General features: G+C 37.2%; 1 protein-coding gene across 1 annotated transcript; it reads left to right on the top strand.

The window, feature by feature from the left end:
- The first annotated feature begins 1,357 nt into the window (after positions 1 to 1,357).
- On the top strand, positions 1,358 to 16,268 carry lta4h (leukotriene A4 hydrolase). Its single transcript, XM_048156073.1, has 19 exons — positions 1,358 to 1,565; positions 2,476 to 2,606; positions 3,086 to 3,206; positions 6,128 to 6,196; positions 6,311 to 6,415; positions 6,504 to 6,556; positions 6,995 to 7,067; positions 8,813 to 8,953; positions 10,262 to 10,285; positions 10,392 to 10,462; positions 10,644 to 10,755; positions 10,955 to 11,099; positions 11,322 to 11,425; positions 11,630 to 11,700; positions 11,894 to 11,948; positions 12,475 to 12,570; positions 15,226 to 15,308; positions 15,394 to 15,498; positions 15,777 to 16,268. Exons 1-19 carry the CDS (start codon positions 1,410 to 1,412, stop codon positions 15,895 to 15,897), a joined length of 1,836 nt encoding a protein of 611 aa, XP_048012030.1. The 5' UTR covers positions 1,358 to 1,409; the 3' UTR covers positions 15,898 to 16,268.
- The last annotated feature ends 6,544 nt before the right edge of the window (positions 16,269 to 22,812 follow it).

Raw genomic sequence — 22,812 nt, 5'->3', positions numbered from 1 at the left:
CCTCATAATCTGCAGTTGTTACTCCTGTCTCCTGACAAAAACATTGCATGCGGCGCATGTAGTGTGGAAAGTTACTAGAGCGCGCAGCCGCGCGTCTCTCACAAGGAACGTCATGGCAGTGATTGACAAGCCAGAGGGCCAATCCGCGCACGTCTCTCACAATGGCAGTGATTGACAAGCCTGAGGGCCAATCGTTTACGCGATGATCGCGTAAACGATTGGCTGATGTTTTTAAGGCCCTACCTCGTGCACAGATGATGTATATTAATAATATTCCTTTCAGTGCACCTAATAAATAGTCTTTTATCACTTACTAAACACAGTTTCAAGTAATATTGCAAAAATGTATAAAACAAAACATCCTCTTTACCACCTTTAAAATATCCAAACAACCACTAGAATAACGTTAGCCTATTTTTACTTGTGTACTTACATTATCCCAAATGCTTCCAAGAATATTTAAATCCACAGAAATAAGCAATTTTAATGAGGACATGACATCATACCCGCGTTACCTTTGTTTTTATTTTGTAAAAAGCATGGAAACACCAAAGACGCTTTAATATATTATGTGTTTTATTAGACAAGGGAACAACTGTTTGAAAACGAATCATGTTATATAGCTCAACACAGTAAGTCTTATTGTTTAAATCTTGTTTTCTTGATTTACCGCAAGTAGGCCTACCATGTTTTACCGACTAATATCGATCTAGTTGAAGTGTGCAACAAGTGTCAAGTCAAGTCACCTTTATTTATATAGCGCTTTTTACAATGCAGATTGTGTCAAAGCAGCTTTACATTGATAACTGGTACATAATTTTTGCTGCACAGCAGCTCTTAAAGAATAGTGTCAATGCAGGCAGATCAAAGCACTGTTGAATAAATGTCAAGAATACTGTTGAATATCAAATGTCAAGTCAAATGTCAAGTGTCTTATAGTAGCCACCGAGCAAACGCTCAGAGTAGCATTATAACAACTTTCAACACACAAATGCATCTAATATGATAAAACAGCATTGTAGCCTACATATTGTGCCCTAAATGTTGAGATAATAATAATAATAATTATTATTATTATTATATAGAACGGCATTATGATCTAGAAAATATAATTTTCTTTATTAAAAGATTTTCTTTTTTCTTTTTCAGATTCACCATTCTTTTAAAAATCTTTTTAAATGATCCACCATAAGTATACATTACACCGGTTCCGGCCCTGCTGACGACAGACATCAATGTTTTTTGTTGTACAAACACCCTCAGCCGCTAGAGGACAGTAATTCATCGTTCTTGCAGAGAAGGATATAAAACTACAACTCCAATAATGCCGCTTAGCCCGCCGGTGTCACGTGACTGTGTGTGGGTTAAAATCCTTTCGCAGCGCGAGCTGACTGTTCTCTGTCTCAACCATGACTCCAGTGTCAGACCCCAGCTCGTTCTCTTCCATCTCCAAGTGCTCTACCAAGCACTTAAATCTCACTTACCATGTTGACTTTGACAGGCATGTGCTCAAAGGCAAAGTCGCCCTGACTGTGGAAGTTCTGGAGGATAAATTCTCTTCTCTGGTACAGTTTTCATTTTATCCATCAAATCTGTCATTGTGTTTGCTTGACTTAATCACTACAGGTCACAGACACACATCTGCATGAGGAAGATTCAGTGTGCTGTATGCTTTCACGATTTGATGCTTTGATTCATTCTGATTAAGTGGATTATATAATAGATTTTTACTAGTCTAACCGAAAAAGATGCTAGTTGCTACTGATTTAGTGATACCAGTCATTTAAAAATAGATGTTAGTCGTTAAAACTGCCTGTCATGCAGTAACAGTAGTTTCAGCTGTGGATCAGGACTAGGTTACATATTTACCTGAACTTGATACAATAATGATGATATCCGTAACGTAACCTGATAACTTGCATTCAAAGTTTCTTGTTTTATGTATTTGATACGTTCATTCAACCATCATCTTCTGTAAATGCATGCGCATATGCTGCTTTGATTTGTCATATATTGCCAATTATGTCAAATATATCTCATCATCATCGATAATGAGTTGTATTAGTCACGGACTGTGTACCTGGTTTACTGCACCTGACCTGAACTTTGATTTCAGGAGCTGTCAGATCACACTGATCGACTTTTTACCTGGTGCAACTTGTCAGAAGATTTGAGATAAATATAAACTTGCTTAACTGCTTTGAGTTTCACTGGTGTGCAGTTCAAACAAATATGACATAAATGATTTTCAAGATGAGACATGCACAATATACTATCTGCTATCAAATGCCTTAAAGCATGCCTGTTTGTTGAAAGCATATAGTTTACAGAAACATAATATACAGGTATAATATTCAGGTGTTGTGTTAGCAGACAGTAAATGGACAGTTTGTGTCATTATTTCATTAAATGTCATATTTTTCTAACGGATAAAGGCATATATCCTGTGTTCTCTCTCCCTCTCTTTCTTTCTAGACTCTGGACTCAAATGACCTGAAGATCTTTAAGGTTTCTGCAAATGGCCAGGCTGCACAATTTGCATTGGGGACTAAGCATAAATTTAAAGGATCCCCTTTGGAGATCACCCTGCCTTTTGAACTGTCCCGGTAAAGCCACAAACTTGTTCTGTACTAAGAGATTCCTGTTTGTTTGTTTTTTTCTTTCTCAAACATTTAAGTTGTTTCTGATATGTGATTCACTGCCAACATATATGCTGCTTTAAACATGCATACAAATGCATGCTATACTTTGTGAACAAAGTTGTGAGCTAAATATGACAAAATCTATTTTCCTTAAAGGAAAGAAATATTGAATTATTTAATTTTTAAGTAAATTAAATTATATTACTACAAAAAAAATGCAAGAATTAATTGTGCATTCAGTTTAAATGTCAGTTTTATATATATATATATATTTGCAATTAGCCTGCAGCAATTTTCCTGCAGTCAGTTAGTGTTTTTAATGGCTTTAAATGTATATAAATATTCTTAAATGTTATCATATTAACTTTGACAGCCCTATTAATTTCAGCACAAAGTTTTTCATCTTCATTTTAAGTTGTATTGCAATTATCTGTGTGTTTTAGTGGGCAGCACGTGATTGTGGAGATTGAATATGAGACGTCTCCTAGTGCCAGAGCTCTGCAGTGGCTGACCCCCAAACAGACTGCTGGGAAGAAACATCCATACATTTTCAGCCAGTGCCAGGTACCTCCTTGCCCTCTCTCATCTTTCCACAAAAACCCTGCATGTGTGTGTGAAGATGTGCATGTAGCACCTGAACCACACAACTACTTCCGCATACTCGGGAGTTTCAGCGTGTTCAGACAGTTACTCTGAACGCATATTATTATTTTGTGGCTGTCATTTGATTACAACAATGAATCCTGTTTTCTGCGTCAACATGAATTAACTTGAGCCTGCTAAAATTTTCCTATAAACATATTTTCTTTCCAGCTGTGCATTCTGAATAATAATGAAATATATTTCCCATTAACCTGCAGCAGTCTAGTGCTCGTATTCTCATTTAACAGTGTTTTGCTCTTACTGATCATATTTCAAACCTGTTGAGTTTGACCGATAAAAAGGATTGCTGCACACGTTGGCACTCTTATTCCAGTCTTTTAAAGCAGAACTAAGTAAGATTTGCGAAGCTCCCCCTACAGTTTCCTTCAGCGAATCACACTGTCGTAAATACTTCAAGCGCAGCTCTGGACTACAACGACTACAACGCTCACCGGCGCAGTAGTTTTGCAAATATAGTACAAGAAAGAGGAGGTGGGTAATTTGCAAATAAAGTACACTCGATGGAGGTGGGTAATTTTCGAAATTGTCTAATAAAGTCATAATATATACATTGTTTTTGAATTACCGTAAAGCATTTTGTCACTCTCCCGTGAACGTGAACATGAGGCGAGATTGTTTCGGGTCGGTGCAGCTCAAGTTGCAAGTGCTGTATTCTGGCGTAGACGTGCCAGAGGGGGTTAGTGCTCGCCTCAAACACACCACTACAAGTCAATTAACCATCGTAAGGACTTAGAAAACTATTTATGAAGGTAAAAAAAGTTACTTAGTTCTGCTTTAAAATAGTAGAATGAATGAATGCACGGTACGTGCCTTAAATAAATGTATTAAATATTTAGTATTACAACAGTTAAATATTTAATTAATCTTAAACAATAATGCACACAGTATAGAGGAGAATGAGAGCTCTAGTCACCTGTAATATTAATTAATAATTTTGGCATAAACATGTAAATTACATACAGTGAAATGATTGATAATGAAATATAATAGTATAGTATAATAGTATAATAGTGATTAAAATATTTAATACAAATAAATAAACGTATCATAAAAATCTGACTTTTTCCTTGTTTAAGTGCTATAATCTCCAGTTGAACAATGTAAGGCTGAACACCGTTACTGACAATCCTCATTTTGGCTGCGTGAGATTCTCTAGCTTTGTTGTTGTTGAGCAACCGAAGCGCGAGCTGTTAAAGCTCCACCCTCTTTTGGAAAGTGGGCCGGGAGCAGCAGCTCATTTTCATTTAAAGGGACACACACAAAAACGGCGTGTTTTTGCTCACACCCAAATAGTGGAAAATTTGACAAGCTATATTAATGATCTGTGGGGTATTTTGAGCTGAAACTTTGCAGACACATTCTGGGGACAGCAGAGACTTATATTACATCTTGTGAAAAGGGGCATAATAGATGCATGTTTTGTAAAACCAGTGCTATGTAGTTTATCACGCAAGTGGCAAACTGCTAATTCTAGGAAAGACAAATCTATCATGAGTCACTGCAAATAATGCATTACCAGTCACATCCGTTAATGTAAACCTTTATTTTTGCATGGTGCTGCACACACTTTGGTAGGTGTCGGTATAAGCAAATGTAACTAACTAATTAAAATGCACTGAGCACTTTTTTGTACTTGTATAAATAAAGAAGATTTAAGTTATATAAAATGTAATCTATTTTGGATAAGTAACATGATTTTCAAAAATATTCAAAATTTTCAAAAATTTTCAAGATTTTCCATTTTCCATTTTTTTTTATTTTTTTTTTACTCTTTTTGGAAGGAATTTAAATATTAAAGCCACACTGACACTTATCGGCATGCATGCAGCACCATGCAAAAATAAAGGTTTACAGTCACAACGTTCAGCGACATGTTTCACGACGGTGTCAGTGGTACATGCCACTATCCACTGCCACAAGCTTTAAGTGACACATGCCTATATGCACTGACACATGCCAGTGAAGATGGATGTGTCACCGGATGTGTCACTAAGCACTAAGCAAAACATGTGCCATTGGCTTCTGTGCATCAGATGCCATGTCACTTAATGTTAAAACTTCTACTGCTTCTGCATAGTGGTCACTAGTTTTTTTTCAACCTGTGGTGAAATAATCATATATAGTATGTATGTATGTTTACCAGCTGCTGCTTTCTCAGATCCGCTTTGGTCGGGTGATTGGCGTTTGGTCAACTAGTTGAAATAAGTTCTATTTCAAAACATAAGTGTGTCTCAAAGCTCAGTGCAAGTAGTCTGTTTCCTTGAAATATTATCATTTGTGCAGTCTTGCCATACAAACCACAAAGCGTGCTTCTTCTTCCCCAGCTTATCAGTATATCAAGAGCTACTTCATTTCACAATCCATCTGACACTATCATTGGTAGATAATGATAATGTTTTAAACTTATCACTGCTGTTTGATTAGTTTTGAAAAACTAAAACTAAAACCATCAAAAATAATTGTTACTTGTAATAAAATAAAAACATAAAACTAAAACTGAAACAAAAATGAATAAAAACTACGCACATTAATATCACTAAAACTTTGAAAATGGAAAATATAAACATAAAATCTAAATATTATAATAGTAGCTCAGTGATACTAAAATATCATTGTTTTAATTAAATTTTAGTCCTAAAACATTCCAGACTTTTCATATGATATTTTATGGTTTTGGTTGTCAGTTTATAAGTAAACTACATGGGATTTCCCCTTATTTGGGGTTCTATTCCAGAAACATTCACCGCAATCACAAATTTTCAGTTTTAAACCATTGTTTGCTTGTTTTCCATTTTTATGTACTCTGTTTCTATTCAAATCAGGCCACTCACTGTAGGACCATGGTGCCTTGTCAGGACACTCCATCAGTGAAGCACACTTACTATGCCCAGGTAACATACACGAATAGCTCAAAGTACTAAGTGCTAAACTGAAAGGAAAATCATACTAATTAAAATCCACAGTTGTTCTGCCGGTAACACTGGGTATATTGTACTGTGCCTCAGGTGTCTGTCCCCAAAGAGCTGGTGGCTTTGATGAGTGCATTGCGTGATGGTCAGGAACCGGATCCGAGCGACAGCAGCCGAGTCATCTATCGCTTCAGACAGCCGGTCAGTGTCTCTTCCTTTTCTTCAATGGAGAGTTGGTTTCCAAATGAAAGTACGTCACAAAATATATATCAGTTTTTCTTTCTTGCAGGTCCCTATGCCATCTTACCTCATTGCCCTTGTGGTTGGCGCTTTGGAAAGCAGGTGATCCTTTTCCTTTTGCTCTTCCTGATGTCACAACCATGCTTCTATTTGCATATGACCACCACGTTTACATATTCAGTGCTCAGCATTTAGTTGTGACTATTGTTACTTATTTCACATCCAAAGAGGTTAGCCAATCATAAGAGGCCATTTACATAAAGATGTATTAAAGGTACAGCAAGGTACAATTTTAAGGGCCATAAAAGGGTGGAATTTGGTGTAGTAAACCTTGATCTACATTATAAGATGACTTGAATATGGCCATTTGCAATGTGGCAAATGAATGTTTCATTTTTGAGAAGTGAGAAGAACATCACACCAGCCTGTGGCTTACAGAAATCACACATTATTTTCTCATATTCATAACTTCTCTGTTTTTACATTTTATGTGCATGCCTTCCATATCAGGTGTAAATAATCATTGCTTGTGGCTTTCAGGGAAATCGGTCCCCGGTCCAGAGTTTGGTCTGAGAAGGAGTATGTGGAAGAGGCAACGTTTGAGTTTTCAGAGGTGAGATGAAGATTCGGTTTTGATGTGCTAGACCAGAGGTGTCCAATCCTGCTCCTGGAGTGCTCCAACCCCAATTAAACACACCTGAACAGCTAATCAAGGTCTTGCTAGGCATACTAGAAACTTCCAGACAGGTGCATTGAGGCAAGTTGGAGCTAAACTCTCCAGGACACTGGCCCTCCAGGACCGAGTTTGGACACCCATGTGCTAGACTGAGTTTTCAGCACATAGGGAGATTGTGATAAACACGTTGAGCATGTTTACATGCATACCAATATGCTGATAACTCATTTTTCTGGTTTACATGCAAACCAATGACACAGAAAGGCAGGTAAAACTGCGTTCACAGGACTTTATTAAATGTATAACCTGGTAAATCTAATTATTTGTGTATCTGAGAGTGAGTACACTATTTGTTGTGTGAGATGTGAGGTTAAATAAGCAGTATTTTGACTGAACCACTTCTACTTTGGCTGCTCATACTAACATTTTTTGGGATTCAGAGTTTGAGATGCTATCTGGTTGCACCTAAATCCGCAGTAAGGCCGTCTTCCTGTTACATATCACATGCGCACTTCAATAAGCTGACAGAATGCAGGTTAATGTGTTTACATGCTGGCTGAAATCGAGGTAATCTCGTGGTGTTGATCAGTCTATGCTTAAAGGGTTAGTTCACTCAAAAAAATTACTCACCCTCATGTCGTTCCACACCTGTAAGACTTTCATTCATTTTCGGAACACAAATTAAGATATTTTTGATGAAATCCGAGAGCTCTCTGACTCCTCCGTAGACAGCAATTTAACCACCACTTTCAAGGTCCAGAAAGGTACTAAAGACTTCATAATTTCCATGGACGAGTCAGATGCCTAAATATCTTAATTTGTGTTCCGAAGATGAACGAAGGTCTTACGGGTTTGGAACGACATGAGGGTGAGTAATTAGTGACAGAATTTTAATCTTTGGGTGAACTAATCCTTTTAAGCCATTTATGAATTTACTCCAATAAACAAAATGGGTTAAAGGTGCAGTAAGCAATTTCTGAGAAACTTTGAAAGTGGATGAGACCGAGCACCACAACACACTTGTAGCCAGTCAGCAGTAGGGGGCGTATCCACTCATTATGGGGGAGGAGAGATGGAGGTTTGAAGAAAGACTGTAGAAAGAGAAATGGCTGAGAGACATTACAAAAGAGAAAAGATCAGAGGAATATCATTGGAAAAAGAAGGGTTATGATCAAGCAAGAGCTTTAGGACCCACGTTAATATTAGGAAAGCTTTCCAGCGCTAGAGAGACCTGAGAGGGAAGGCCTGGAAATGGATGCAGAGGTTGTGTTGTTTCTGCTCCATATGTGAGTAACATTGGTTTTGTTGTTTCACAGAACCAAATTATGCTGTTGTTGTAGGAGCTGCTGGCGACTAACAACAAACTCTTGCTAGTATACTCTTGTGTACTGTATGTTCACTTTTTTTGTTCTTTCTTGTCACTTTATTTTTCATGAAGCATTATTTTGCTTCGCTTCAGCTGTGATGAAGAGTCATCCACTCTTGCATTGCATGTTCATGCATTTTGGGGGTGGAGAAATTAAGGGGGGGGGGGGGGGTCTGGGTTAATTTCATATTTCTCAGAAATCACTCACTGCACCTGTGTTTACATGACCACATTCATTTCCGGCTTATTATTTTTTGCTATGTGATGTGGCTAACACACAATGAAGATAACACTCTTTACTCTTTTGCTTCATTAGACTGAGACCATGTTGAAGACGGCTGAGAGTCTAGCAGGACCGTATGTGTGGGGCCAGTATGATGTCCTGGTGCTGCCTCCATCTTTTCCGTATGGGGGCATGGAGAATCCCTGCCTCACATTTGTCACCCCCACTGTACTGGTCTGTATCATTCCCCTTCATACTGTATGCACTTATACCTCTCTAGACTTCTGTAGATAGATGCATTCACACAGACATGCAATGCCACATTCACAAACTGAATGTCACAGGTTGTCATCCACAGTCTATAAGGATGCTGCATGGTGTCCACTTCTACTTTGTCTGCACAAGAAGTTTATAAAACAGAGAGAAATGTATTAAAGGTGCCCTAGAATTAAAAATTGAATTTACCTTGGCATAGTGAAATAACAAGAGTTCAGTACATGGAAATGACATACAGTGAGTCTCAAACTCCATTGTTTCCTCCTTCTTATGTAAATCTCATTTGTTTAAAATACCTCCGAAAAACAGGCGAATCTTAACATAACACCGACTGTTACGTAACAGTCGGGCTCATTAATATGTACGCCCCCAATATTTGCATATGCCAACCTATGTTCAAGGCATTACACAAGGGCAGCCAGTATTAACGTCTGGATGTGCACAGCTGAATCATCAGACTAGGTAAGCAAGCAAGGACAATAGCGAAAAATGGCAGATGGAGCGATAATAACTGACATGATTCATGATAACATGATATTTTTAGTGATATTTGTGAATTGTCTTTCTAAATGTTTCGTTAGCGTGTTGGTAATGTGCTGTTAAATGTGGTTAAAGTTACCATCGTTTCTTACTGAGACGAGCCGTCGTTATTTTCATTATTAAACACTTGCACTCTGTATAATTCATAAACACAAGTTCATTCTTTATAAATCTCTCCAACAGTGTAGCATTAGCCGTTAGCCACGGAGCACAGCCTCAAATTCATTCAGAATCAAATGTAAACATCAAAATAAATACTATATTCACATGATCCGAAGCATGCATGCCGCATGCATGACAAACACTTTGTAAAGATCCATTTTGAAGGTTATATTAGCTGTGTGAACTTTGTTTATGCAATGATAGAGTCGAGAGCTCGGGAGGGGGCGGAGAGCACGAGCAATTAAAGGGGCCGCAGCCTGAATCGGTGCATTTCTAATTATGCCCCAAAATAGGCAGTTAATTAAAAAAAATCTATGGAGTATTTTGAGCTGAAACTTCACAGACACATTCAGGGGACACCTTAGACTTATATTACATCTTGTAAAAAAAAAACGTTCGTATAAAAAAATAAATATTGTATAAACCATTGTTCAAAAGTTTGTGCCAGTAAGATATTTTTAATAATTATTCAGCAATTACAATGAAAAATGACAGTAAAAACATTTTATAATGTTATAAAAGTTTTTTTTGTGACATCAGTTGTATTCTTGTGCTCTTTTTCAGGCTGGAGACAGGTCCCTCGCTGGCGTAAGTCAGTTGTGTGCATTTACAAAAAGTGATTAAAACCATTTTAATGAGGATTTGTTCGAAACTACTTGTCTGAATATCCTCTGTGCTTATGGTTTTGCTGCAGGTCATCGCTCATGAGATTTCCCACAGTTGGACTGGGAACCTGGTGACCAATAAGACCTGGGAGCATTTCTGGTCAGTCCAACACATTGAGCTTTCACTGAATATGCAGATTAGAATATGCAAAATAGGCACACAAGGCTCCACCTCCCATGATGTTCTTTTGGTTGTAATGATTGGACAATTTAATTTATTTCAAAATGGCTAGATCTTGTTTTCTATAACATATGACCCTTTAATCTGTAACTCTCTGCAGGTTGAACGAGGGTCATACGGTGTATATTGAGAGAATGATTGCCAGGTGTATGGAGAGTGAACAGCTCAGGCAGTTCAAAGGCATCGGAGGATGGAAAGAACTTCAAGAGTCTGTAAGTCACACATACAGAAAAAATGTTCTCGGCATATGCAGATAGACATCCCACAGAAATATTAGATCTGCTGTTATCTGACCCTCACAGGAAATTATGGCTGATGAACAAAATGTGTGAAAAAGAAAAAAAAAGTCTGTCTGGCAACTTCCTGTTGCAATTTACTGGTAAAGTAAGTCACTGTTGTATCGTTTTGAAGGTGAAACAGTTTGGGGCGACTAATGTCCTCACAAACCTGGTCCCAAATCTGCATGAAGTGGACACGGATGAAGCCTTCTCCTCTGTGCCTTATGAGAAAGGATTCGCTCTGCTTTATCATCTGGAGGAACTGTTGGGAGGTCCAGGTACACACACAAAATACTTTCTCCTCTTCCAGTTTAATGTGCCGAGAGTTAACACTGCGGCTTTCAAAACATTGCTGTTTTTGTAATTCTGCTGCAGAATTGAAATCCTTCACATTTTATTGTAATCTTTATTAAATTATTATAAAGGTTCATTATACACAACCAGTAATAAAAAAATAATATTATAATAAAATAATAATATTAAAAATAATATTATTATAGAGGTCTTCATGGGATTCGTAAAGTCCTACATTCAGCTGTTTGCCTATGGCAGTGTAACCACAGAGGAATGGAAGAACTATCTGTTCACTTACTTCAAAGACAAGGTGAGAACTAATACATTATGTACTTGAATATACATATACATGCATCATTTTTGTAAAAAAAATGATTTGATCTCATCATTTGGAACCATTCATGATGAAATCAAACTAATATCCTGTGAAAATCAAATATAATGTACTATCAATACAGTAAATTGTTTTGTGCTCCATGTACTGTGTAAATGTATCTATCTGTCTCTTTGTCAGGTGGACATCTTGAATAAAGTGGACTGGAATGCATGGATGCACACTCCAGGAATGCCTCCCGTCAAACCACAGTGAGCACTGGAGCACACGTGTGTGTGTGTGTGTCGTTCAGCTATTCCCTATGTTGTTGGGACAAAATATCCCCACATGGATAGCAATGCCAGAAATCAGTTTGAATCATTGTCTATTAGAATATGGAAAACATGCAAACCTGACATGTTTGTGTGTGCGATTTGAATTGAACTTGGCCTCTTTTGTGCACAGGTATGACACCACTATGGCCGATGCCTGCACTGCTCTGTGCCAGAAATGGGTGAAGGTGAGTCTTTCTCCAGTTAAAGGTAGGGTAGGCAACTTCAGAGAGGTTAGCAATAGCAAGCTAGCTTTGAAAGTATGAGAATCACCCTCCCTTCAGTGTGTTTTCAGTAATTTTGGTGTTGATGGTGTTTCCAATAAAACACATAATTCTGAGGACATGAACAGCTCCGAGTAGAACGTCATGGGTTGCCATTGTGTAATTACAGTAGTTCTGGCGTAAACGCAGCATAAGCTCGTTGTTTTGGGGGTATGGAAATACATGTTGACCGGCAGGTAGGACATCCTGTCATTGCGTTTATGGTCCTGAGACTTCCGCAGGTACTTTATATATATATTGACCACTTCTATTATTGATTATCAGGATGTGAAGAGAGTTTCAACCAGTATAACAAAAAGTGTTTATGAAAAACATTGCCTACCTTACCTTTAAACTACAAGCCTTTCACAGTTTTCAAGCTTTTTCTAAATTACAGAGTTTAAGACTAACCCCTCTCTTCCTCTTTCTCTGTATGTTTATGCATTTTTAGGCAAAAGAAGGGGATCTTACGAGTTTCACTGAGGCAGATGTGAAACAATTAAACTCTCCTCAGCTCATTGAGTTTATGGCTTTGTTGCTCCAAGAGGTACTAAATAAGTTAAAACGGGTGAAAAATCCCATTGGTGTAGGTACCTGATCATATCTCGGGACCACAATATCTTGTTTGGCCTGTTTTGTCTTGGGTTTGTGAGTTTGTTCGCATTTTTTTATGTAAACGTGTGTGTGTATATATATATATATATATATATATATATATATATATATATATATATATATATATATATATATATATACACTGCATAGCAATAGCACTTGGTGACTTTTGCACAAGCAACAACAGTTCACATTTCACATTTTTAATTTATTTTTATATATTTAAATATATAAAATATAAAATATTTATTTTTAATTATTTAATTACGTTTCAAAGATCTAATTTAGTCTGTAATTCCCCAATCTGTTGATGCAGACTTGAGTAATGCTGTGCCAAATCAAACACATTCAGCACTTCATATCATATTAGACATAGAGGAACAAAAAGCAGAAGTAGGTTTTGAAATGTGTCTGTTTATATATTTATAGACTGCATAGCAATAGATAAATATTAAAACGGGTAACAAGTGCAGTCTGCACACCTACTTGTTGCGGCTGATTTTGCCTCTGTCAGGGTGAGAGGTGTTTGTTACTCACATCCTGATGAAGGCAAAATCAGCCGCAAAGTGTAGGTGTGCAGACTGTGCACTTGTCACCTGTTATAATATTTAGCCATGATAAAATAAAACATTTTAAACAACTTCTCTATAAGATTCAAGCGCCTTGGACCATTCTTAATTTTACGAGTTGAACTATCCCTTGCACCCAAAGAGCACCGAGACGAAACTCATACCCCGTGCATTATATATATATATATATATATATATATATATATATATATATATATATATATATATATATATATATATATATATATATATATATATATATATATATATATATATATATATATATATATATATATATACATATATATACAGTACAGTCCAAAAGTTTGGAACCACTAAGATTTTTAATGTTTAAAATCTGCTCACCAAGGCTACATTTATTTAATTAAACATACAGTAAAAACAGTAATATTGTGAAATATTATTACAATTTAAAATAACTGTTTTCTATTTGAATATATTTCACAAAGTAATTTATTCCTGTGATGCAAAGCTGAATTTTCAGCATCATTACTCCAGTCTTCAGTGTCACATGATCCTTCAGAAATCATTCTAATATGCTGATCTGCTGCTCAAGAAACATTTATTGTGTACAGTTGTACAAAATATTTGTGTACAATATTTTTTTTTCAGGATTATTTGATGAATAGAAAGTTCAAAAGAACAGTGTTTATCTGAAATCTAATCTTTTGTAACATTATAAATGTCTTTACTGCCACTTTTGATTGATTTAATGCATCCTTGCTGAATAAAAGTATTCATTTCTTTAATTTCTTTTCAAAAAAATAAAAATAAAAATTCTTACTGACCCCAAACTTTTGAACGGTAGTGTATAATGCTACAGAAGCTTTGTATTTCAGATAAATGCTGTTCTTTTGAACTTTCTATTCATCAAGGAATCCTGAAAAAAAAAAGTACACAACTGTTTTCAACATTGAAAATAATCATAAATGTTTATTGAGCAGCAAATCAGCATATTAGAATGATTTCTGAAGGATCATGTGACACTGAAGACTGGAGTAACGATGCTGAAAATTCAGCTTTGCATCACACGAATAAATTACTTTGTCAAATATATTTAAATAGTACACAGTTATTTTAAATTGTAATAATATTTCACAATATTACTGTTTTTTACTGTATTTTTAATTTAATAAATGTAGCCTTGGTGAGCAGACGAAACTTCTTTTAAAAACATTAAAAATCTTAGTGGTTCCAAACTTTTGGACTGTACTGTGTATATATATATATATATATATATATATATATATATATATATATATATATATATATATATATATATAATTGTTTAATTTTAATAGATTTTTTAAATTATTTACTTAACTATTTTTAATTATAAATTTAATAAATTATCTTTTTTTTATTTCTATTCATCGTAATTTTTATTTCAGCATTTTTTTATTATACAGAAATTAGCCCATGTATCAAATTATGTTCACTTTTCACAGATTTGCTTAAAAATATAACTCCGGTCCTCTAGTCACCTTGTACTGCAGTTAACACGAAGTTATGTAACGCATGACCGCCAGATACTAACTATTAGCAAATATGTCTGTGTCTGTCTGCAATATCTGTCCAAGCTTATCCATTATCTTTATGAATCTAAAGAGCACTGAAACTGCTCAAACATATTCCTGTAACTCACTACAACACCCAGATTCTTTTCCAAAGAGCACCGAGACGAAACTCATACCCCGTGCATTATATTTATATATATATATATATATATATATATATATATATATATATATATATATATATATATATATATATATATATATATATATATATATATATATATAATTTTCATTAAGTTTTTTAATTACATTTTAAAGATCTAATTTAGTCTATAATGTCCCAGTATGTTAATGCAGACTTATATAATGCTGCACCAAATCAAACACATTCAGCACTTCAGATCAAAAGACATAGAGGAACAGAAAGCAGAATTTTTTGAAATGCGTCTGTCTGTTTCCTCCATGTATTGCCTGTATCAGGAGCCCCTTCCTCTGTCCCATGTGAAGAAGATGCAGGAGGTCTACCAGCTGAACAGTGTTAAAAATGCAGAGGTTCGCTTCAGGTAAGCAGCCGACCTGTTTCTTTGAATTATCTGATTATTATGTACAGTTTTTCAGTGTTTCATGTTAAATTGTTTGTTTATGCAGGTGGTTGCGTGTCTGTGTGAGGGCACATTGGGAGGAAGCCGTTCCCCTGGCGCTGAAGATGGCTACCGAACAGGGCAGAATGAAATTCACTCGCCCGCTCTTTAAGTAAACTCATTAACTTGTTCTGAGCAATCTATGATTGGACCAATAACAGCAACAACATTTAATGGGGCCACTTGTTGAAAATGGAGCAAAAGGAAAAAAAATGAACAGGATGTTACAGAGAGTTTTGTAATTTCCTTGCTGCCGTGAGCAACCAAACATTTTATTGACTTTGACCCAACAAACTTCTGTTTTTAATGGTCCAGAGCTCTTCAAGACCATTTCAAAGTCTTAGTGTGCACTTTCTGACCTCCTTCTCTCTCTCTTTCTCTCTTTTTTAGGGAAGTTTACAACTTCTCCAAGTACAGCGACGAGGCAGTGAAGACTTTTAAGGAGCACCGTGGAGCACTGCACCCTGTCACAGCGATGCTGGTGGCCAAAGATCTGAAAATTGATGGCTAAAATGCTGCTCTCTGACCTCCTTATGTGCAGGCAGTGTTTCTGTGCTTCAGCTTAGTGCTTGGATGCAAACCTGCATCTCACAACTTTAGCAAATGGATTAATGTGCAGAATGTTTCTCTCATTGGCCAAAGCTTGGCTTTTTAATGTCTTGGAGGTTTCAGTCTCAGGGCTTAGAACAAAAAACGAGGAGTTTCAGTATCATGAAGTTTAGTGTTAAAAAAGAGCATATCTTGGTATGAAGGATCCACTATATCCCTTTATATGATAAGTCAAAAGTAATGTTCTGTAATAAACTCATGTGTACAAGAAATTTCTACTCTTTTCTCCAATAAAAATCGTGTTGATGCTGAATAAGGCGCATGGCACCTAAACGTATGTATGTCATATGTACATAAGCTCAACATGCATATGTTTTTCTTTTGAAACTGTCTTTCAGGTTGCACATTTCAATAAGGTAGCCTTTTTTAACAATTCTTCAGGGGATTCTTGGTTTATTTTGTGTCTTATAAGGAATCCTTGGTGGAACAAATGATAAACAAGATGCTGACATCAAATACATATTCTGAAATGATTTAGTCCAACAATCCTGAAGACCTTGATTAGTTGTTTCAGGTGCAGTTAACTAAAGTTGAAGCTAAAGGCCCTGTCCCAAATGGCACACTTCATGTGCTCTTGTGGACTTACAAATTGGCGCAATGTCCGCATACCCCTTTAGTCTACAAGACCATTGGGAGTGCTTTTCAATTGGGAGTGCTTCTCAATACTCATGATGTGTCTTCAGCTATAACAACACGTCAACTCGATCTCTAGATGCCGAGTGAACAGAGACTCTGGCGGTCTTCCACTTAGTCATAGAACCACAGTTATGTTCGTAACCAGGCTTCTATTTCCTTTCGCTCCAGACTGCCAGATGCAGTGCTGAAAGCACTAGTGGAAGATGAATGCTTATGCAGTCACATGGAGCCCCTTTGCAAAACATTTGTGCAAGCAGAAAGCACTGCAGCGCACACCACTGGCAAGGGAGTCACATTCAATCTGCAGAAATGTGAAAATGTGCAGGCTGAACCCCAAGTTATTGCAGCACAAATTTCAGAAAGCAACACTCCTCTAAACGCTGCCCAGGATGTTGCCAAACATGCAGCCATCCGTTTGACCTCCCACCGTGCAGGTGGAGGTCCCAGTGGTACTCCTCTGAGGAAAAACTCCTTTGACCAAGGTGTTAAGGCTTGCATGCAATGATGTGTGACTCTTGATTTTTGTGCATTTGTCTCGTACGTTTTTGAATGAGCCATTGTTGGAATGGTCTGAGCCACAACAGTCCCAGTTGTACTACTGTTGATGCTGCGGTGAGCTTCCCCAAGAGTCTCAGGAGAGCAATGTGGTGCTGAGTGCGGCCAACCTGAAAATGCTTTGCCGCCCACAGAATTGACCTTATTCTCTCTGGAGTTGGAACAGCCAATATTGTGAACGAGTTGGTGACGACAGGATTTTTTTTTTTTGAGAGAAATTGCCGAATTACACTTTTAATAATCTAATGTATATAACCTAATGATACAAATGTAAAAATAATATAAGAAAAAAAAGTCCTGTACAAACGTTACTGCAGCTCGACAACAGCAGATGTCACAATTGCTAGGCGACAAGAACAGTCCTCCGTAGGTTATACCATCCCATTTAACAACTCTCAGTCTGAACTTCAAGGCCTTCGAAGGCGTCGCTTTTGCAATTCAAGTCCTACAGAGGATGCAGCCTTTGAATTGGGACACAGCCTTTATATGCACTTACGGTCTTGTGGACTTACAATGGCTGCCCTGTTCGTTGGTGGTGCGTTAAGTCCATGAGACTGTAGAGCACCCCATTTGTCATTTTAGGTTTCAAAAGGTTGCTTGTGAGCACCCCCTTTGCAGTTGATATACACCCTCAATGCACACTTTTGTAGAAAGTGCAGACTCATAGGAAGACCGCAAGTGTTTAGGGTGCAATTTGGGACAGGGCCTTATTAGAGTTATGGCAAATTGCCCAGACTAATATGGTGGCGCTGTTGACATACAACCAAAGACTATAGAATAACACAAGATGTGCCACTCGTATTGTTTTGAATGGGAGAAAGTGTAACGCGCAATATGGCGGAATAAGTCCCGCCTTCTAATTAAGACCCAATCGCCGACTGCTGGTAAAGTCATCGCGTCACTTCAGCGGCCGTTAGTGTGTGTTCACACCGCCGGCGGCGAGAGCGTCAAAGTGACGCTAATCATTCATTTTCAATGAGAGCCGGCGGCGAGCTCCGGCGAGAGCGGCGCGGCGCGTCTTGGACGGTGAGAGCGTCGAGGAGAGTTGAAATCAGGTTAACTTTATGGTAATGAGCTATGACGCGGTTCGGCGGCAACCAATTGGAATGTAGAGGTCCTCGCTTGAGAGGCTTCCGATTGGTTGACGCGACTTGTCATTTACTTTGACCCGTCGGCGGCGGTTTGAACGAACAGTACAGCGTTGTTGGCAGGGCGGCCAAGGCGACTGTTGACGCTCTCGCCGGCGGCGGTGTGAACTCACGGTTAGAATCACCGGTTTCTATAGAAACAGTCAGACTCGCGCCTCCGAAGAGACGCGCATTTAGGTCTGCGCATGCGCATTAGCTTGATCCAGCCTGAAAAATAGTTTTTTTGTCATGATTCGAGCATTTACAAACTAAATTTATGAGCCGGTTGTTGTTAGATTTCATTAGTGATTTCAAATATGAAATTTAATCGTAAGGTTGGCGAACAGTTTTGGAGAATTTTGTTTCCCCATTCAAAGAGATTGCATGATGCCCAGGATGCCCGAGAGGCGTTTCAAAGATGGCCGCCGAGTGAAATGACTTGTCTGTCTTAAAGGGACTTTCCCTGCGTCTCAATCAGCTCCCTAGCTCCCTAGGTCGTGAATCAGTATATCATGAAAATGAATGTGGCTGATTCCCTGACCAGTGCCCTGACTACTGAACTAGGGAGCTGATTGAGACGCACCCCCAGATACAATCCAGCGGCCAATGAGGTGTCTATGTATTTTACACATCTATGCTGAACAATGACGCTTGATCACAGTGGCATGAAAGTACAGATCCTGCAGTTGACAGCTAAGTGACAGGCATTTAATGTCATATCCCTGTTGAAAAAAACAGCATATGATGGTTAGGTATGTTTTGAACCATGGAAGCTGGTTTGAGCTGGTTTATGCTGGTCCTTAGCTGGTCATGAGCTGGTTTAAGCTGGTCAAGTGCTGGTCCTAAACTGGTCCTAAGCAACTAGCTCCAACTGGACCAGCTTAAACCAGCTCATGACTAACCTAACCAGCATATGCTGTTTTTATCAACAGGGAAAACAACCAGTCTGCAAACAAAACCGAAAACAAACTGCGATAAAGTGCAAGAACTGGGTGTCGTGTGACACCTGTAAGTACATTCCTCAAAAAGAACATTTTACTGTAAATGTTTTAGATATCCAGAAGCAATAAAATCTGCACTAGCCTGTCCATTGTCCTGAGGGCACTTCAAAGCCCTCCGTTTGAGCCACTCACGATAGCCAACCTTCCTGATATCTGATCCTTCAAAACACACACACACACACACACTACCAGTCTCTTAACCGCTTCTTTAAATTCTTTAGCACGAATCTGTTTTGGTGTTTTTTTTACTGATGCTGTATGGCATATTTGGTGAGTGCTGAATCTGTCCACTTGAGATGTTCACACGCTGAGATTTAAAATGTCTGTTCATTATTTGCCACCTAGTGGAGGACGAAACCATAACAAACGTAAACAAGCTCCTGGACATGTCATTACAAACATCCACCATACCTATACATACAACGGCCTTGCTGACGACAGACATCAAGGGTTTTTGTTAAAGTGTACAAACACCCTCAGCCGCTAGAGTTCAGTGATTCCAGTAGTTTTTATAATGGTTACACACTAAAAGTGGTACTTGAGGCCTACTTAGCGAAATCATTAACTCAAATACCTAATCTTTGAGTGACCCCAGATGACTTCACAAAGTACGAAGGATACAGAATCTTTGACTTTGTGGGGTCCTTTATTTCTATAAACTATATATAATAATTGTTAATAGATAATATGAATATATCCTCATTAAAGGGATGAATATTAATATCCTCAACAAAGGGGTTGCGCTCCCAAAAATGTGTGTTTGGCTGAAAGAAGAAAGACATATACACCTAGGATGGCTTGAGGGTGAGTAAATTATGGGATGGTTTTATTTTTTTTGGTGTACTATCTCTTTAGCAATCTTTAGACTTCGAAATATCCAACCAAAATTTTCATAAACTCATGCCATTCCAAATGCATGTGCCTTTTTGTTTCTGAAAAATATCTGTTTTGTATTAATTTTTTTGCCTGTGTATGTTTTTTTTCTCTCTCAAAGTGATGGTAGCCATTGACTTGCATTAAATGATATATATCCCAGCCACTAACAGGTGCCGTGATGAAGAGAATCAGTGCTATTCACTTTACCTGTCGGTGGTCATAAAGTTATGCCTGATCGGTGTATAATACAGACTGTTTCAAAGCAGCTTCACAATAGTAACAAATTCAAATTCTCCTGAAAAGCGGCTCTAACAAGCCAATAGTGTCATTATTAAGCTCAAGGCAGTTCAGTGTTATAAAGAATAAAAGATTCTGCACAAAATTTGACTTTTGGGGGTTGAATCATTTTGTACATGAATGTTTAGAGCAGTTTTATTTTTTTCATTTTTCATCAACTTTACATTCTCAGAATCACTCAAATGTGTATTAAAAACACTTTGTGTAATAGCTTACCTTTGATTAATTGTTTTCATAAAATTTTGTTCTCAGCAGCAAAATGTCTTGCAGGTTAAGGGGGTTGAAAAATTTTGACTATTTTAAGTTGTACTGCAATTATCTGTGTGTTTTAGTGGGCAGCACGTGATTGTGGAGATTGAATATGAGACGTCTCCTAGTGCCAGAGCTCTGCAGTGGCTGACCCCCCAAACAGACTGCTGGGAAGAAACATCCATACATTTTCAGCCAGTGCCAGGTACCTCCTCGCCTTGTAATGCATGTGTGTGTGAAGATGTGTGGTTCGGGTGCAATTTGCTTGAAATACCATCATTTGGGCAATCTTGCACTACAAACCACTATGTTATTAAAAAAAATCTTTTATCAAGAGTTTCAGACCACTTCACAACCCACTTGACATTATCATTGATAGATCTACCATATATAGACTTTTTAAACGTATCACTACCAAGTGTTTCCTTCATTAGAAGTGTTTTTCATTTCCAGGGCTGCCAACTCTCACGCATTCAGTGTGAGTCACGCAACTGACAAATTTTTTGTCACACTCTCACACCACACATCCATTTTCCCACGCAATGAAAAATCATGAAGCAAAGAGACCAACAGACAAGCAGGTGACTTTTAATATAAAACAAAGTCTCAACTTAAATTCTGTCAATTTTATTACAAAATTCAAACAATTAATTGGTAATTCCTGAGGTTTGGTGATATTTCATCCTGGATTTTTATTTTTAAACTACATATGATTAACACGCATCAAACAAACTCCAACAAATCATATTTTTCCACCTCAGACATTAAGGACCTTTTATTTTTTTCATTTTTTTTTCCTTCTCAGATTTAAAAACGGACAAAACGGATTTTACACAAAACAAACATCTACCTACAGCTCATGTGTCCCTCATAACAATCAAGAAATGCCTTCATTTTTAATCGTCTTCCCTATTTTTTCCCCAAAAGAATAGTTGAGAATAGTTAAAGACTGCAACAGGTTTGAAGGGAGCTATTGCCTTCAATTTTATGTTTATAATTTTGTCTGTCTCTCATATTAAGTATATCTTACCAAAACCATTTGTATTATTATTATTATTATTATTAAAATTATTCAAAAATGAGGTGAAAAACTCAACCCTGTCACAAAAATTTCAACCCCGAAACAATGAAATATATAGATATGTGACGGAGTTAAGGTTTTTTGCACAAAATGGCCACTGCTCCTCTTGTAGTGTAGGAAAGTAGACAATATATGTCAGCAATGAAATAAGTACCCATACTTATGGATTAAAAAATAATTTTCTATCTTATTTCTAGTGATGGGGTTGTTAAGCTTGACAGTATCCTCCCTGACAATAATACGCCTAAAATATATGAATAAAAACTATGATACTTCAAGAGTCTGTAAGTCACATATACAGAAAAACTGAGAAATAATAATTCTCGGCATATGCAGATAGACGTCCCACAGAAATATTGTGATCTGCTGTTATCTGACCCTCACAGGAAATTATGGCTGATGAACAAAATTAATTTTAAAAAGTCGTGCAAATTGCTTTGCATTTATATGCTGTCGACTATATTTTTGACCTAGCAGTTATGTTTTTGAGACATAAGATAAATATATAAATGTTTTTTTGGCAACTTCCTGTTGTAATTTACTGGTAAATGAAGTCACTGTTGTCCTTTTAAAGGTGAAATAGTTTGGGGTGACTAATGTCCTCACAAACCTACCCAAATGTGCATGAGGTACTGTTGGGAGGGTTACACACAAAATACTTTCTCCTCTTCCAGTTTAATGTGCCAAAACTACTTTATGTAAGCCAAGAGTTAACACTGCAGCTCTCAAAACATTGCTGATTTTGTAATTTTGCTGCAGGATTAAAATCCTTCACATTTTCTTATAATATTTATTAAGTTAATATACATATACATATATTACATATATTATACATATATACATATACTAATACATTATGTACTTGAATATATGCATGCATATATCCTGTGAAAATCATGTATATATATATATATGATGCAGACTTAAATAATGCTGCACCAAATCAAACACATTCAGCACTTCAGATCAAAAGACATAGAGGAACAGAAAGCAGA

This window comes from Megalobrama amblycephala, linkage group LG14, assembly GCF_018812025.1.
Source record: "Megalobrama amblycephala isolate DHTTF-2021 linkage group LG14, ASM1881202v1, whole genome shotgun sequence".
NCBI lineage: Eukaryota > Metazoa > Chordata > Actinopteri > Cypriniformes > Xenocyprididae > Megalobrama > Megalobrama amblycephala.
Note: the sequence above shows the minus strand (reverse complement) of the source record. Positions and strands in the feature narration are given on the sequence as shown.